General features: G+C 35.7%; 1 protein-coding gene across 1 annotated transcript in view; it reads right to left on the bottom strand.

Moving 5' to 3' along the window:
• DDX10 (DEAD-box helicase 10) overlaps positions 1 to 17826 on the bottom strand; it is a 350279-nt gene that overhangs the window by 116359 nt on the left and 216094 nt on the right. The window contains 2 exon segments of the mRNA XM_037841350.1: positions 13630 to 13791; positions 16521 to 16640. Coding sequence (XP_037697278.1) covers positions 13630 to 13791; positions 16521 to 16640 — 282 coding nt within the window.

Raw genomic sequence — 17826 nt, 5'->3', positions numbered from 1 at the left:
AGGGAGGATAAGGGGCATGAGATGTTTTGGGTGTTCTTTTTATTTTTATATTTTTGGAGTAATGAAAATGTTCTAAAACTGATTGTGGTGATGAATACAGAACTATATGATGATACTTTGAGCCACTGATTGCATTCTTTGAATGGATTATACGGTGCGTGATTATATCTTAATAAAATTCCATTTAAAAACGTTAAGGCAAAAATAGCTCACTCTGAGGAATAGAAAAATGTAAATAATTGTAACTTGGTAATAAAGGACAAAATGGAAGCACAAACACAGTACTATGGGAACAGAGTGGGGATATGGGAAGAGGAGGACTGCTGGGCATGTCTAGGACCAATATACGATATAATTTGAAGGTTCTTAAAAGACCTTAAACCACATTTTATTACCAGACACACATCATCATTCATCCCAAACAAAATTCTTGGCATGCAGTTTGGAAAAGTCTATAGACCAAGAAAACAATGATGTATGTTTTTTATTACTATGTCAAAATATCTAGCTTTAAAATGATATCACCATGTCATAAACAAAATTGACATTTCTTATTCATCTCTGCAACCATATCATCAAGAACAGCGCCTGGCTTGTAACGGGGCCCAGTAATGATGGAATAAACATAAGAATGGAAAAAGAACAGAGGAAATATCTATTCTTAAGTTCTTTATTTTCTTCTATCATCTTGTCTATTTCAGCAGTCTACACTTGGGTACAGAATCCCACACAGGATAGCTATTTTGAAAGCTAAAGCTTGGTTTTGTAGCTGGCCACATTCAGATCATTAGGTCCTGAAGAAATACTAGTGATAAAGGGACAACATGGCAACTGGAGAAAATCTACATTTTATTCCTCCTTTAAATTGCCATGAACATTCCATATATTCTTATATCTGATAATTTTTTAAAAAGTGAACTCCTTTTGTAAACTCTGCTATTTACATAAACCTATGGACCTAGAATCTTCCTGAACACTTAGTAAGCCAGTGCAAAGGGGAAAGATCTGGAGACAAAGGAGAGCCACCAATAAAACACATACAGTCTGTCTGGGTATAACATCTTGGCTGTACCACTCACGATCTGAGCACCCTTGGGCAACTTCCCTGTGCTTCAGTTTTCCCGTGATAGATAACTAGAGATAATATCAGCACTTAATGCACAGAATTAAAAAGCTTTAATTGAATAAAATACTTGGAAAATGAGCTGGGTACAATAAACAGTAAGCCCTTAATAATATATTAGCTATTACTATTATAATACTGCATGCTCTGCACATAACACAGGACATAACATAGGTCAGCTTAAATTCAATAAATACTTGTTGACTATGATTCATTATGAGACACTGAAAGAGTAGCAATAATCATCTTTATTCCTTATACATATATAGGATGTCATAGTTTTAAAAAACTTTTTACAAATACCGTGCCTTCACCTTTCACATTGCATGCTGTTATTGTCTGCACAAATATAAATGACCCCCAGCATTTTAAATTCCTACACCTCTTTTAAGATCCAAATCAAATATCAACTCTTCTGTGAAGAATTTCCTAGTCCCACCAGCAAATCTAGTAAATCATTGTTCTAAGTTCCCTCAGTACTTTCTGCTTTCTAATAATTACTACATGAAACTCACCATAATGAGAAGTAGGAGAGCACGGTGGTTAAGAGTATGACTCTGAAGGAATACTGCCTGAATTCACATCTTGACTCTGCACTGCCTAATTGTGTCCTCTTGGGAAAGTTAACTTAATTCTCTGGAAAATGAGGATACTAATAATACCTACCCCATAGGGTGGTTATAATAAGGATTAAATAAGGTAATACATGAAAAAGATTTGGAATAGGGCCTAGTACATAGTAAATGCTCATTAAATGTCAGCTATATTACCTATTATCACATCACATTGCAATTGATCTGTTTATGCACCAATCCCTATACCTGTTACAATTGATCTGTTTATGCACCAATCCCTATACCTTTTACAGCACTTATCGCATAGTCAGTCTTATCTGCATACTAGACTGGGAACAACTTGAGGGCAAGAGCCGGATTTCATTTATCTTTGTGTACTTGGAACCTAGGCCTATGTCACAAAGGCTCTATGTTAATTGGAAGAAAGAAAAACAGGTGAAAGGGAAATATTTTACAGCTGAAGAAATAAAAACTTAGAAAGGCTCTGACTCGCTGATTGTCAAAAGAGTTTAGTAAGTAGCAGAGACCGATCTCAAACCTGTGCTTAGAGATACTAAGTCTAGTGCTTTTCCCACATATTCTAGCAAAACTGAAATTGCTAGGGTTTGGGGGCTAAACATTCACAGATGTGACTTAATGGAAGAAGAAAATAAAATCTAGTGTTATTTTAGCAAGCAGCCAATTAATGCAACAATTATTATCAAACTCTATCCCTGAATTGGTTCTCTAATGAGACTGTGAGAGATGTTCAGCTACTGAAATAATCTCACTGTTTCTCCAATTTGTGGGAAAATAATAAGCTAATGGATGGCAGTTTCTAAGCAATTTTGTACCCAAATCTTTCACAGAAGTTGGCACCAATTATGATTTTCTATAGGAATTAGAAGACTACAAAATAAATGAAAACAGCAAAATAAGAAAAACATTTGAAACTGATTATGCTTAGTTTGAGAGCTTCATTTATTCTGTGAATGCATGTATTTGTAATTTTCTCTCTCTTCTTCCCTCATTCTCTCTCTCTCTCTCACACACACACAGTGGTCCTATATTCTTAAAAAAAAAAAAAAAATGTTATCCTGTATTGGACACTGAAATTCAGAATAACAGTATTTTATGTTCTTCTACCAAGATCACAACGACTTTTCAAAGTTTTGCTGCCTAAACTAATCTTGAAACTACAAATACATAAAACATCAAATAACTACAGCAAGCAATAAAATTGTAATTTAATAAAAATTTATCTTTCACTAGCACATTATTATTACTACTATTATTTTCTTGCCAATAATAATAGCTATGAATTGTTGAATACCAACACCATGGTAGGGATTTTACATCTTACCTTTGTAAATCTACAGAACAAAACTTCTGATGCATCATTATTCCCAATTTATAAATGACAAAATTGAGGATCAAAGTGGTTAAGTGAACAGCATGATATCACACCACGAGTAAGTGGCGAAACTGGGATTAAAACTGGGTCCTCACTCCCTCGACTCTTGCACACTACACTGACCCCCTCCTTCTCCATTAGAAAGCTCATTTAGTTTTCAAGATTCATATTTTTTTATCTTATCAAAATGTTTTAGACAAATAATGTTGCATTTTCTTTTATTATTAATAATGGTCTGCTACCATATGGGTCTTTTCATCCTGACAGCATTTTGTTTTTCTGATCGCATTTTGAGGACACTACTTAATTTTTACCAGTCTCCTATACAGAGGAAACAGATAAATATCCACATTTTACTGTCATGAAAATTTTTGTTGTAATTATTCAATAACTGGCCTTCTCCCAACACATTACAGTATCTGAAAATGGCACTTCAAAGTTCCAAAGAATAACCTCAATATGTTCATATCAGAAAGACCCTTTCTATACAATTAAACATAACAATCCCTATTCAGTGGCTTTCATCCAGCCATTTTAATCTCAGCAAAAAAAAAAAAAAACTATTAACAATTTTCTACAACTGAATTTCAGTATTAATTCATTATAGTCATTAAAAGATACTTTAAATTTCAGATTTAAATTGACTATCAGAATTCACAGGTTTACACAAATGGGATAATTGCTTCTTTTAAGATTTATGCATAAACCTCAGATGGATGAGAAATATCCAAAGACTTTGCAACATGAATTGAATGTGGCCAGGACATGAAACAGAGTGCAATAAAGAGAACAAACCTTCAATATGAGGTGAAACAAAAGGAAAACAATTTGAAATAAATCACTGAGAAGCTTCTGTGTTTTCAGCTGTTATCACTGTCTGAAAACAAAGCAGCAGCAGAACAGGAAGTAGAATTATGGTAATCCATAATTTTGAGATTGATAGAGGAAGAAAGCACATTTTTTTTTCTTTGCTAAGATAGGAAAAAGTAAAAAAAAAAAATTTAAAGAGTATATGAATGATAGATGCTATAAAAGACAAGACAGACAAAGGCAATATACCAAAGCTAAATGTCTATGACAGGGGGATATAAGAAAGGGGTATGGGGTTCTTGATAGAGGTGTTGTCTGGCCTTATTATTATATTGTATTTTATGGCATTTTAATTTTTTAAATCTTTTTTATTATTCTTAAAAAATTTTTTTTGAAGTAATGAATATGTTCAAGTGCGGACTGTGGTGATGAATGCACAACTATATGATGATACTGTGAACAACTGATTGTATACTGTGGATGATCGTATGGTATGTGAATATATCTATAAAATTGCAGGGAAAAATATAAACAGAGGGATACAAGTGCTGGAGAACACATGAAGAGAGGGATGTACCTATTTACCGTTGGTGGGGAAGTAGAATGGTGTAGCCTATCTGGAGGACAGTGTGGTGGGTCCACATGAAGTTAAGTATGTGGGTGCCATAAGGTCCCGAAACCTCATTATGGGGTATATACTTGGAAGATCTGAGAGCAGGGACAGGAATGGACATTTGCACACTGATGTTTACGGCAACAGTATTCACGATTTGCAATGGATGGAGGTGGCCTAAGGGTACCTCAACTGATGAACACAAGGGTAAACTGTGGTATATGCAAACAACAGAATATTGAGCAGCTGCAAGAAGGAATGAAGTTGTGAGACACCCAACTAGGTGAATGGATCTTGAGGACAGCATTTGAGTGAAGTACGCCATAAACAAAAAGACAACATTATAATGCCTCACAAATACAGACTAACTATAATATATAAATTCTGAGAATTGAATCTTAGAACACAGCTCATCAGGGGAACAATTATTGTAATGGTCCCTAGACTGTAAGCTGTTACAGCAGTCATATCTATTCATGAGCTGAATGGTTATCTCCAAATTCTGAGATGCTGAGCTGTTTGTGTATAACTTGATCAGTTTCTAGAACTTTGGATATCTGTGTGACTCCTAAAACTCAGAGCTAGAGCTCGGCACCTATGAATGTCAGTATTACCTCATACGGCAACTGTTAAAAAAGCTGAAAAGGAGTTCAGAGTTCAATTAGAGATATGAATAAAGCAGATCTGGTTAGGACTAAGGCAAATCAGGCCAAAGGGTAAAGGACAATATTGACTGGGTTCTAAAATTTCAACTTCTCTGTGAGACCAAGGGAAGAGATGTTATTTGGTGCAGGATCTATATTTTCTGCAGCATATTAAATAATTTAACTTGTATGGTCAGTTTATTCAGACACCATAATTACATGGAACTCTGAATGCAAAGTGAGATCTGGTAGGTTTGCAGAAGTTAGTGCGAATTCCCGATACATCCCAAAGTAATTTGGGCAGAGAATAAAAATATATTTGCAGGGCCCCCCCTGAGGAACTGGGGAATAAATTAGAAGTGTTGGACTTCCCCACCTGGGTTATTACTTATATTCTCATAAACATTGAGGACTAACAATTTAGTAGGATGAGCCCTCAATCTTGGGGCTTGCCCTTATGAAGCTTGTTACTGCAAAGGAGAGGCTAAGCCTACTTATAATTGTGCCCAGGAGTCTCCCCCAGAGAACCTCATTGTTGCTCAGATGTGGCCTCTCTCTCTCTCTCTCTCTCTCAGCCCACTTAGCAGGTAAACTCACTACCCTCCCCACTATGTGGGACATGACTCCCAGGGGTATAAATCTCTCTGGCAACTGGGACATGACTCCTGGGGATGAGCTTGGACCCGGCTTCATGGGATTGAGAGACTCTTCCTGACCAAAAGGGGAAGCGAAATGAAACAAAATAAAGTTTCAGTGGCTGAGAGATTTCAAATGGAGTGGAGAGGTCACTCTGGAGGACATTCTTATGTACTATATAGATATCCCTTTTTAGTTTTTAGTGTATTGGAATAGCTAGAAGGAAATATCTGAAACTGTCGAACTGCAACCCAGTAGCTTTGATTCTTGAAGATGATTACATAACTATGTAGCTTACATGGTGTGACTGTGTGATTGTGAAAACCTCATGGCTCACACTCCCTTTATCCAGTGTATACACAGATGAGTAGAAAAATGGGGACAAAAACTAAATGAAAAATAGGGTGGGATGGTGTGGGGGATGGAATGCTTTGGGTGTTCTTTTTTAGTTTTATTTTATTTATTTATTTTATTATTATTATTATTGAGTAAGGAAAAGGCTCAAAAATTGATTCTGGTGATGAATGCACAACTATATGATGATACTGTGAATAACTGATAATACACTGTGGGTGACTGTAGGGTATGTGAATATATCTCAACAAAACTATATTTTTAAAAAATGACAGGGAAGAGACAAAAGGTTGGAGTGCCATGCCTTGAGGGAAAAAATATAATTTAATTTTATTAGATTCAGTAGCGAAGAATTTCTTTACCCCCTCCCCCTCCTTAACTATATGTGGTTCAAATGCTTTAAATCCCTTATTTTCCTATTTCATTTTTGAGGGCACATTGATAACAAAAGCTATTTTGTGCCACACAAAAAAGGCAAAATTTTATCTTTAGTTCTGCCATGCTACAAATGATTAAATATAAGGAGAGCATGAAATTCAATAATGAAAATCAAATTCAAAGGGGACAGGAAAAAAGAAAATCACATTTCAAGGTACAAAATACTCCCTTTATAGATGTTATTGCACTTCTTTTGGCTTCTCACACACTGTAAGTCATTACCTTCTAGAAGAAGAAAAAGTGCTATGAAATATGAATTTCATCAGTAGTCATGACTACGTATTTAAAACTTTTCCATTCCCTGGTGATACTTAGAAATTTGGAGATTTGGAAATACACTCAGCTTTTTCAGAAGGTGGTGGAAGCATAACCCACTTGAATGAGTCTCAAGCAACTGTGTCATCTTGTTAAAAGAATCAAGTCCACAAATATCATCTAGAGAAGGAGATGACATGTACTTTATTTCAGTATTACAGGAACCTCTTTTTAAGGGTAGAAAATTGGCTCAATGAAGGAGACTAAAAGAATGTGTATAAGAATTTAGGCCCTGAAGATACTCCTTCCCCATCCAAGAAAAATATCCCAGTGAGGCCTAAATCCACCCCAAACCCCCATCCTGTCCTCTTAATTCCATTATCACAAAACTCTGCTCCCTATTCAACTCCGGTCTCTTAATAGCTGTTTACCATCAAACTGACAAGCACAGCACCTCTCAAACACCATGTAATTTTCTTTATTTAAAAAAAAAAAAAAGACCCACAAAAACAACTTAAAAAGCAATAAAACAGAGGAAATAAAGCACTTCAAAGACTTGCCATAGAGTAGATAGACAAGATCTCTGCAATTTTGAGTTTCTGTCTTATGTTGATGTTAGATATGGAGGAAGACCCAAGCACCAAGATGTTGAGCTGAATTGTTATTAAATGCTACATAAACTCATGAGAATAAGAATAAAAACCTCCCAGGCAGACATCTCCAAATATAGGCAAGGTTTTTGTAGCAACAGACTGGTCCATTTTTATAATACACCTGGTTTTGATGGTGATGAGAAGGGCTGAATTGGGGGTTGGGGGTTGGGGGAGTGGGGTGGTGGTGGTGGTATAGAAAGTCAGTGATTTTTACTTTCATGTAAATAAGCTTTATTTATAATATTCATTTTAGAATTAGGCACCAGATGTTTAGTCCCTTGCCTTCAAGAAGACATTTCTGAACTTAGTAAAATTTTCTAAGATAGTTTCTGACATTATCTTAGATCCTTAAATGAGCCTTACCATATAATAGAAAAGGATGCTCTCTCCTGGTCTTCTGGGAGAAAGTATCACCTTGCTGATGGCTCAATTTTGGACTTCTAGCCTCAAAATGGTGAGCCCAACTCCTCTTTGCATAGTATTTGTTTTAGCATCTAGGAAACTAAAACAGGATCCTAGCCTCTACTATTGACCAAAACCTTCTTCTTCCTACTTATTTCAGACTATTTACTTTGCTCTGGAAATAACAATAATTTCCATTATTTGACATTTCTTCTTTGAAACCCTCCACCCTTGCCATTTGTGCCTCTATTTACTTGTTTCATCACCTTCCACCTTGCTTCAGATTTGCTATTAGAATGTCTGTTTGTTTGAGTTAGGTAGTAACACATATTTAAAAACTAAGTTTATAGAGTAGCAAAAACCTTGGAAGGGTCCCAGGTCTGCCATTTACAAGCTGTCGAGCCTTGGATGAATTATCTATCCTAAATCTTGCTCACTCATTCAGAAGTTAATTGTTAGGATGTAATACAATAATACATATAAAGAGCTTAGCACAGGGCACAGTTAAACAACTGTTACTTGTTATTACTGTTCCTAACAGCTTGATTACTGCTTTCCTCCTTTTTGACTCTTACATAAATTTATTATTAAGTCACCTGAATTCCCTGTAATTCAATTCGGTATCAACAACAAAACAAATAAAAAAGATTGTTTTAAATGCTGCTTTAATTTTTTTCTAAATTCTCATGCTCAGGCTAGTAGTAAGTAGAACCCCGAGTGATGCTGTATCTCCTTCTATGCAAGCCATCCAGAGCCACATCTTGGCATGGTTATGTCAGCTAAATAATCTGATATGGATAAAGCACTCAAAACAAATTTCAAGAGGATGAAAGAGAACCTCATAATGAATTGTTTCTCTTCATTATCTCAGCTCTTATTGCAGATATTATCACCCTAAATACAAGTATATTTTCAGAGCTGAGAATGATGACACAGGACACAGGAGATTTTTGTTCCATTAAAGTAAAAACCTTTCAACAATGTGATCTACGGAGCATCTTTCACAGTTCTGATTGAATTAAATGATAATAGTCCTTCCATGCAAGAGTAGTGCTTTGTCTTTACAATTTACTAATTTATATGCTAAAATTATAGCTCTTGCCATAACCTTATTCCAATGAATGGTTTAAAGAGGTTTGACAAAGTAAAAATAATGGGCCTAGTTAAGTACAGCTATCGATAAATCCCAGGCAAAGCTAAAGACCAGAAGGAAATGGTGCTTAACAGAGCCTCTAGAAGAGCAAATAAAGATGTTCCCTGAGTGACCCAAAGCAGTCACACAAGGACCCCTGAACTCCACAGAATGAGAAGTTATGAGTTCCAGAAAGTGGGCAGCTGAGTTCCACTCCCAGGGATGCCATTTTTAAGATAAAGATATTTACCTGATTGACATTAGAAAGCACACTGGCTTCAGTCCAGTACAAGTGGTGGCTCTTATTCAGAGAATTCTGAGCCCAGATGCTGGAAAACAGAAAAGTTTAAGCCCGCCTTCTGCCTCAGCCATGCCCCTGGCAGGGACAAGGTCTACTGAGAATTAAAGGCACCATACTATCTTATGCAGGTGGGGAGCTGCAGGCTAACAAGTGCCACCTGCTGTGAAAGGTAGGAAAAGCACAGAATCAAGGGTCTTCACAGGAAAGACTCACACCCTGTAGGGTGTCCTCATCAGGGAAACCTGATACTGATTACTCCTCTTTCTGAGTCCTGGGCCTGTCTTGTCTGGGAAAATCTGATTGGGGTTGATCCTATCTGGGGAGACCCTCCTCAAAAACTTCTCTATAGGCAGGGCAAGAACCAGAAAAACAAGAGTTGAAAAATTCTGATCAGTTAAACAGAAGCTATGCTAGAGGTCTAGAGTAAGTTGAACTGAATGACAAAGAACAGTTAGAGAACAGCACATTAAAAGAATTATATACCATGATTAAATGCATTTTATTCCAGGTATGCAAGGGTGGTTCAATGTAAGAAAATCAATTAAGGCAATATAACACATCAATAAATCAAACTGGGAAAGCCACATGATCATCTCAATTGATGAAGAGAAGGCATTTGACAAATTCAAAAGCCTTTCTTGATGAAAACACTTCAAAGTATAGGAACAGAAGGAAACTTCCCCAACATGATAAAGGAATATATGGAAAACAAAAACGAAAACAAAAACAAAAACAAACAAACAACAAAAAAAACACAACACAGCTAACACCATACTCAATGCGGAAAGACTGAAGGCTTTCCCTCTAAGATCAGGAACAAGAGAAGGATGCCCGCTGTCACCGCTGTTATTCAACATTGTGCTAGAGGATCTAGCTAGAGCAATTAGGCGAGAAAAAGAAATAAAAGGCATCCAAACTGGAAAGGAAGAAGTAAAGCTTTCAATGTTTGCAGATGACATGATCCTAGATGTAGAAAATCTCAAAAAATCTACAGGAAAGCTACTACAGTTAATAAATGAGTATAGCATAGTGGCAGGATACAAGATCAACATGCAAAAACCAACAAATAATGCCAGAGCAACTGTACATCTTTGCATAAAAGAGTTAACATAGGAGGCCTGAGAAGCTACCCTTAGAAGGGTCAATGTGCAATGTCGACCTTTCACTGATATATGAGAATTTGAATTGTAAACAGTTCCCTATAATGATATAAAACTTATCCTAAATTATAAGAGTGGCTCCCTGTGCTTAAACTGTTTTTAAAAACAATATGTCTCATGCTGAATAAGTGTTTTCCTTCTGGGAGTCTGGAATGCTGGTACATACTAAGCAAAGTGTCTACGTGACCATACCCCAATAAAAAATTGGCCTCTGAAACTCTAAGGAGTTTCCACAGTAGGCAACATTTCACATATGTTGTCACAATATTTTCATGGAAGAAATGGGCATATCTTGTGTGATTTCACTGGAAGAACACTCTTGGAAACTTGCAACTGGTTTCTTCCAGACTTCATCTCAAACACCTTTTTTTTACTGTTGATCATGCTTTTTATTTTTTTTCTGTAATAAATCATAGCCATGAGTGTGACTATATGCTGCCTCCTGTAGGTCCACCCAGCTACTCATCAAAGCTGGAGGTGGTCTTGGGGATCCCTGACACAGCATCCATGGAAAAAAATGAGCCTTAACCTAAATCTCACACCTAATAAAAAAATTAACTAAAAATGGATGACCGGCTTAAATGTAAAACATAAAATTATAAAACTTTTAGGAAAAAAAACATAGAAGTAAATCTTCAAGATTTAGGGCTAGGCAAAGGCATGATTTCTAAAAGGAAAAGTTGATAAATTACACTTCTTCAAAATTAAAAACGATTGCTCCATGAAAGATCCTGTTAAGAATATGAAAAGACAAGCTATAGACTGTGAGAGAAAATGTGCTGACCATGTATCTGACAAAGGAATATTATCTAGAATATAGAAAGAACTCTCAAGACAATGATAATAAAGCAAACCAATTAGAACACGGGCAAAAGAAATGGAGTGCTAGTTCACTGAAGAGGATAAACAGACACCAAGTAAGCACATGAAAACATGTTCAACATCATATACCATTAGGGAAATGCAAATTAAAACCACAATGAGGTTTTACTACACACCTATCAGAATGAATAAAATAAAAAATAGTAAAAAACACCAAATGGTGAGGAAGGTGCAGAAAAAGTGGATAACTTGTACAATATTTGTGGGAATAAAAAAACGGTACAGCCCTCTGGAAAACAGCTTGGCAGTTTCCTACAGAACTATACATGCAATTATCGTATAGGCCTTCAACTGGCTCTCAGGCATTTAGCCCAGAGAAACTTAAGATCCCACAAAACCTGTACATGAATGTTCCTTGCAGCTCTATTCATTATAGCCCCAAACTGAGAATAACCCATATGCCCTTCAGTGAGGTGAATGGTTAAACGAACTGCAGCACATCAATGACATGGAACACTACTCAGCAATAAAAAGGAACTGATATACGCAATAACTTGAATGAATCTCCAGAGAATTATGCTGAACAATAAAAAGATAATCCCAAAGGCTACATGTTGTAAGATTCCATTTATATAGTAATTTTTAATGAAAAAAAATTTAGAAATAAACACAGGATCTCTCTGCATTATTTCTTATAGCTGTATCTGAAACAAAATGCAATTTGAGCATGTATGTAACACAAAATAAAAACTTTAATAAAAAATAGTATTAATATTCCTTGGGTCATCTTGGACCAGAAACAGATTGAAATGACGGTCTCAGAAACCAGTCAGTATTCAAAGACTCCCCCAGGAAGAAAGGAGTAAATAAAATGACAAAATAGCCATAAGAAAATAAGAAAGAGAAGTATTAGATAAAACAATGAAGAAAGTAATACGATTAGCCACAGGCATCATAAGCAGCAATGGATCTTTATACTTTTATCTTTCTTTGTTTTCTTCATTGAGCACAAAGTAATACAATCAGAAAACCAATATAGTTACAAAGACCACATGCAAAAAAGTAAGGCTAATTTCAAGCATCAGGTACACTTACAATAGAGAAAATTCGCAATCTATTGGAAGGTAGGGAAGGGGAATGTTTAGTGAATTAAGGATGTAATATTAGGTAAAATAAAGTTGTTTAAAATGGACTTCATTGCCTCTCTTAGTTCATCCTCTGTTACTGAGGAGACCAGATAGGTTTATTTCCTTCACTCTATATATACAAGGATGACTGAAGAGCAAGCTAAGGCTAGGAACACTTCCAAGAAAACATGTTTCAAAGACTTCTGCTGGACCCCATGTTATTTACCTACATTTAATACTGGAAAAAAACATTGCAAATTCTGTAAAGATAAAAGTGAGAAGAATTTAGACATCATCTGTTCCAACAGCCTCATATAATAGATGATGAAGTAAACAAAGGCAGCATAAAAGGCTGTATTACGCCTGCCATGATTTTAAAATGGCATAGAATATAAGGCACATTTTCAGACATTTTTCAATTAAAAAACACACAAAAAAAATAGAGGACCAGCTCTCACATCTTCTCTTATCACTACTGTGACATCCCTGGTTAGGAAGTTTTGGTCAACGAGCTTAGAAATGAAGAAAAAATAGAAATAGACACTTGAAAAAGTAAAAAAATTATTTTCATATAAATAAATTTTAAAACCTAAGAGAATATTTCATATACGAAGTAGTATAATAAAAAGTGCCTTATACAAGCAAGGATGATAAATATTTTTCAAATAAAAAAAAAATCAAAGAAATATCTAAGTACAAGATAACTATGCAGAAATGAACAATCATATCTCAAAAAAAACCTTCAAAATGATGAAATTAACAATATCAATTTTAAATCATCTAAAATATGATAATCTTAATACCTTTAAGTAAAATTCAAGCTTTTCTGTAGACTACATTTAAATACGTAAATGCAAAAGATTCAATAAATCCCAATGAGGTTTTTATTTTTGAGAACATGATAAATCTAAATTCCAGTTATAAAAAAAAGGATAAAAACATAAAATATTCAGAGAAAAAATTATTTAAGTCCTAAAACTTATCACAAGTTTTGTTATTTGGAATCTCTTTCCCAACTGTAATGTTACAGTTATAAAAACATTATCTATATAATGTATATAACATATAAAAACATTTTATCATGAAATAATGTACATACAGTATATGCATGAACGTGTATGAATTAATATTTAGGCATATTTAGGGACATATTAAATTTCACTTAGTATTAATTCTAGACGGAAAGCTTACCCGGTGCTTAGCCTTAATTTTTTTCCTATATTCTTCTTTGTCAAATTTGTCCTCTTCCTGAAGCCTTTCTTTTGCTTTATCTAAGTTGATACCTCCAGTATCATCCTCTTCCTCTGCATCCTTGGTGATGGATTTCTGCATTGGTGGCCACTGCTGAACCAACTATAAATAGAAAAGGAATTGTGAGGTGGCAGCCAGGGAACATCAACACAAAGCTGTTTCCTTTCGTATAATGATTTTGAAGTAGTGTACATACCCATTTTCTTCCTTGAAACCTGTATTTCTTAAACTTTATGAAATTTCAATTAAAAATTATAATTAATGTGAGCAAGCCACAGAAAATGCTATCCTAGTCAGTGTAACAATGCTGCTATACCCACTGAGCAGGATTAAAGAAAAATTTCACAAAATAATTTGGAGGTAAAGACAGTTCCAGAATAGAAAGCTTTAAGAGCTTCTCAACAACCCTCTTAGTATACTACATGCCACACCATGCGGCTCAAAATTGATCTGCACGGGGGTTCCTCGAGGCTGAGAAGTGCGCATGCCTTCCATCCCCTGGGCTTCCAATGTACCCTGTATATACCCCTAGCATTTAACTCAGAGCCAATACAGTGTCTGGCACATATTACATGCTCAAAATCTACTGATGAATTAATGAACCACACATCAGCCAGTACTATGCATATAAGGATTGATAAAACTGAATGTAAAGGAGAAAATCAGTTTGGGTTTCACAGGGCTGCTTAAATCCTCAGGATTTTCCATATACAGTTTCTGAATAGGAACAAGGTGACACAGAAGGCAGGGCACTAATGAAAGGTCAGGTGAGGGGGAGGGGTTAATTTAGTGTCCTGGCTTTTTCACCGGCTACTGCATAATCCTAAAAAAAATACTTCCTTTTCTGGGCACCTATGCCCTTGCCTGAAAAATAGAGGTTTGTCTTGATGAGACCTCTTCTAGTTTTAACACTGCAAAATGCTGGACAATTTAGACAAAAACAATTCTCTTATTTTATCTAATTATTGGTTGCCAAAAGGATTTAAGGAGCTGCTACAGTTTTGAAAAATGACTAATTAACCCTCAGGCAAATGGAAAATGCAGACGTGCACATCACAGGTGTCACTCCCTCCTCTCACTCTTGCGCCCACTACAGCCAGTCTTCAAGACGAGACTCCCATAGAGTCTCAATTTTTGACAAGCAACAGAAGTAACAAAGATTACCTCAAGAGCAGCCATGCCAGCAGTCAGTGACACTAAAGCAGTGAGAGGGACTGGTTGTGACAGTAAGAATGCCAGCCATTACTCTGACTCCTGGTTAATACTTGTAACACAGAGTGAAGAAAATTCTAAGGGACAAACCAATAGTAGTATTTCTTTCAGAGTTTTAGATCAGAAATTTCAGCATGGCTCATAGCCACATAGCTCCTATCAGCAATAAGTATACATTGAAACATTTTATATTTAAGGATTTACACTCATCTTAGAACTTACTGATAAGATCTATACAGTTAAGCTTAGTACAACAGTAAGGAATCTCATTATGGTAAAAGCCCTAATCTTACTTTACAGTGAGAATCTGATGTAATACAACTATATTCTATTTCAGCCAGCTTCTCAGAGGTGATGACCTCTTTTTAGTAATTTCACAAAAATTCACTACTTATAAGTTTACAGGCTTCCAATGACAACTTTGAATTGCACTCTATTTTGTTAGTTTTCATCTGATTTATACACCATTTTACTCCATATTATTAGCAAATATCTGGGCTTCTAAAGAAAAGCCCTCCTTCCCACCCCCCCAAAAAAAAATCTCCAAGTCTCTGTCAACTTCAAAATTAAAAATAAACTCCATTGGATAGAGACTGCTTAGGCAGCACTTATGTTAGTGATGGTGAAATATCTGACGTGATGCATTACAGCCGCTTTTAAAAGCTCTGTTATTTTATTGGAATATTAGGTGGTGATTTTATGAATTCAACAAACATTTTCTGAGAGTTTACTATATGTTAGGCAATGTTCTAGGCACTGGGCAAATATCTTCCCTCATGGAACTTACACTGAAGAAATGGACAACAACCAAATAAATATAGAATGTAGAGTCATATAACAAGTGCTATGAAGAAAAATGAGGTAGAGAGAGCAGAATGACATTTATTTATGGTGGGGAGTGGAATGCTGGCTGCTATGTTAGGTTGGTCAAGGAAACTCACAGGTTGGTGAGAATGAAGCAATGATATGATATTCAGAAGGCCCTGCTATGACCACTGATGAGCCGTGACTCCTTAGGTAAGTTACCTGACCTTCTGGATTTATTTCCTTCTTCATTTAAAAATGAAGTGAATTATTATCTAATACAGTAACCTTTTATGAGCCATCTGTGAGAGGTAACCTCTTCCGTACACTATGGGGTATTCATTTACACTAAGGCCAAGGTAATGGCAAGATAGCAGAGAATTCCCTCTCATAACCAGCCCAGGGAGAAATATGCAAATAAATCATCCAAAAGAGAGGAGCTGCAAAGGAGAGACGTTTTAGAGTAAAATGAAATAAGTCATGGCAAGTAACTGTTACTCTTTCCATATTCCTGATCAAAGCTTCCTCCTTCCCATAGAAAATGTTTATGGATACCATATCTATAACAATGGAATTTAGAAAATTCAAAACCAGCTCTGTGTCGGTATCACCAAGAAATATATCAGTTTACAGTCATTGAGGCATTCTTGTCCACAGATATATAGCTGATCAGCGCTACTGTATCAGAGAAAAGAATCACCTAGTATGCTTCAGAGAAACATTTATTTTCTAATTATCAAATGATAATTCTGCAGGACAAACTCTGTATAATACTTGCAATGTACTTTAGAAATAAAGCATTTGCAGATTCTTACCTCCCCTTCATCAGTAAATGTTATTTTCTTATTCACTTTAAAATTTCTCTTCATTACTTTTTTTGCTTCTGCGACTTTGGTCACCTTTTTCTTGACACTGGATTTAGAAGACTCTTTATTCTGTGTGAGAATATACAAAAAACACAGATGGTTAACCAAACAGCTGCTTTATATTAACAATTTAACTTTGAATGTGTGTTTTCCAAAACTGACTGCATTTACTGCTCAATGGCACCAAAAGCACTGAACAGAAACAGAAATCCGAGATTGTTAATTAATGACCCCCCCAGAACTATAGGGATTTAAGTGGAAACATGATGGTTATTAGTAATAAACACCTTTAAGACCTCTTCTAGTTCTACAAGTATGTTATCTTGATAATGCTGAGACATCCAGAACTACATGGTAACATGATAAATGGGCTTAAGGGAAATAAGGTTATCTCCCAACTAAAAATTAAAAATGGCCATTTTTAAATAGCTCTAGTGTCCAAGGGCAAACTTTACATTTGAGATTACGAAAATGTATACCTGGAAAGCAAAATGACTACAATACACTGTTTACAGCTCAACACTCTTCCTCACAGGAGGATACTGTATGGCAATTCTATGAACTTCAGCTGTGCCCAAAGGTGAGTTGGAGTAACGACACTTAAGAGGGTACACTGATTAGGACCCAGCTTATGTTCAAAAACATTCAAAGCTACTGGTAACTTATGCTAAGTGAATGTTGAGTGAACAGTCTGATCTGGGCAGTGGCAGACGTCACAGCAAAGTTGATGGCAAATTGCTTTGATGAGAGCATGACAAGAAGTAATTCACTTTTTTTTTTTGTAGTAACATATACATAACATAAATTTTTCCATTTTAACCAATTTACATGTATGATGCAGTGATATTACATTCATAATGTTGTGCTACCAGCACCACGATCCACTACAAAACTCGTTCACCAATCCACACAGAAACACTGTACTCATTAATCATAACACCCCTTTTTCCCTTCCCCAGTAATTCACTTTTGAGAAGGATCTGAATTGTTCTTCTCAAATTAGAGCCAGTAGTACCAAGAGTGGTACTTTAGTTAATTTAGGGCAGCCTAAATTAGACCGGCAGAAAGAATGAGCAGAAATCTTTGGCATAATAGTTAAACTGGATTTGAATTCCAAGTCAATTATGAGCTGTATGAGGGCAAGTTTCTTAACCTCTGTGCCTAAGTTTCCCCATTTGTAAAATGAGGATAATAATAGTACCTATCTCATAGGGTTGTCGGGAGGATTACAGGATAAATGTAAAACATTTTTTAA

Source organism: Choloepus didactylus, chromosome 6 (assembly GCF_015220235.1).
Source record: "Choloepus didactylus isolate mChoDid1 chromosome 6, mChoDid1.pri, whole genome shotgun sequence".
NCBI lineage: Eukaryota > Metazoa > Chordata > Mammalia > Pilosa > Megalonychidae > Choloepus > Choloepus didactylus.
The sequence above is the reverse complement of the archived record's forward strand: the minus strand, read 5'-3'. Positions and strand labels throughout refer to the sequence as shown.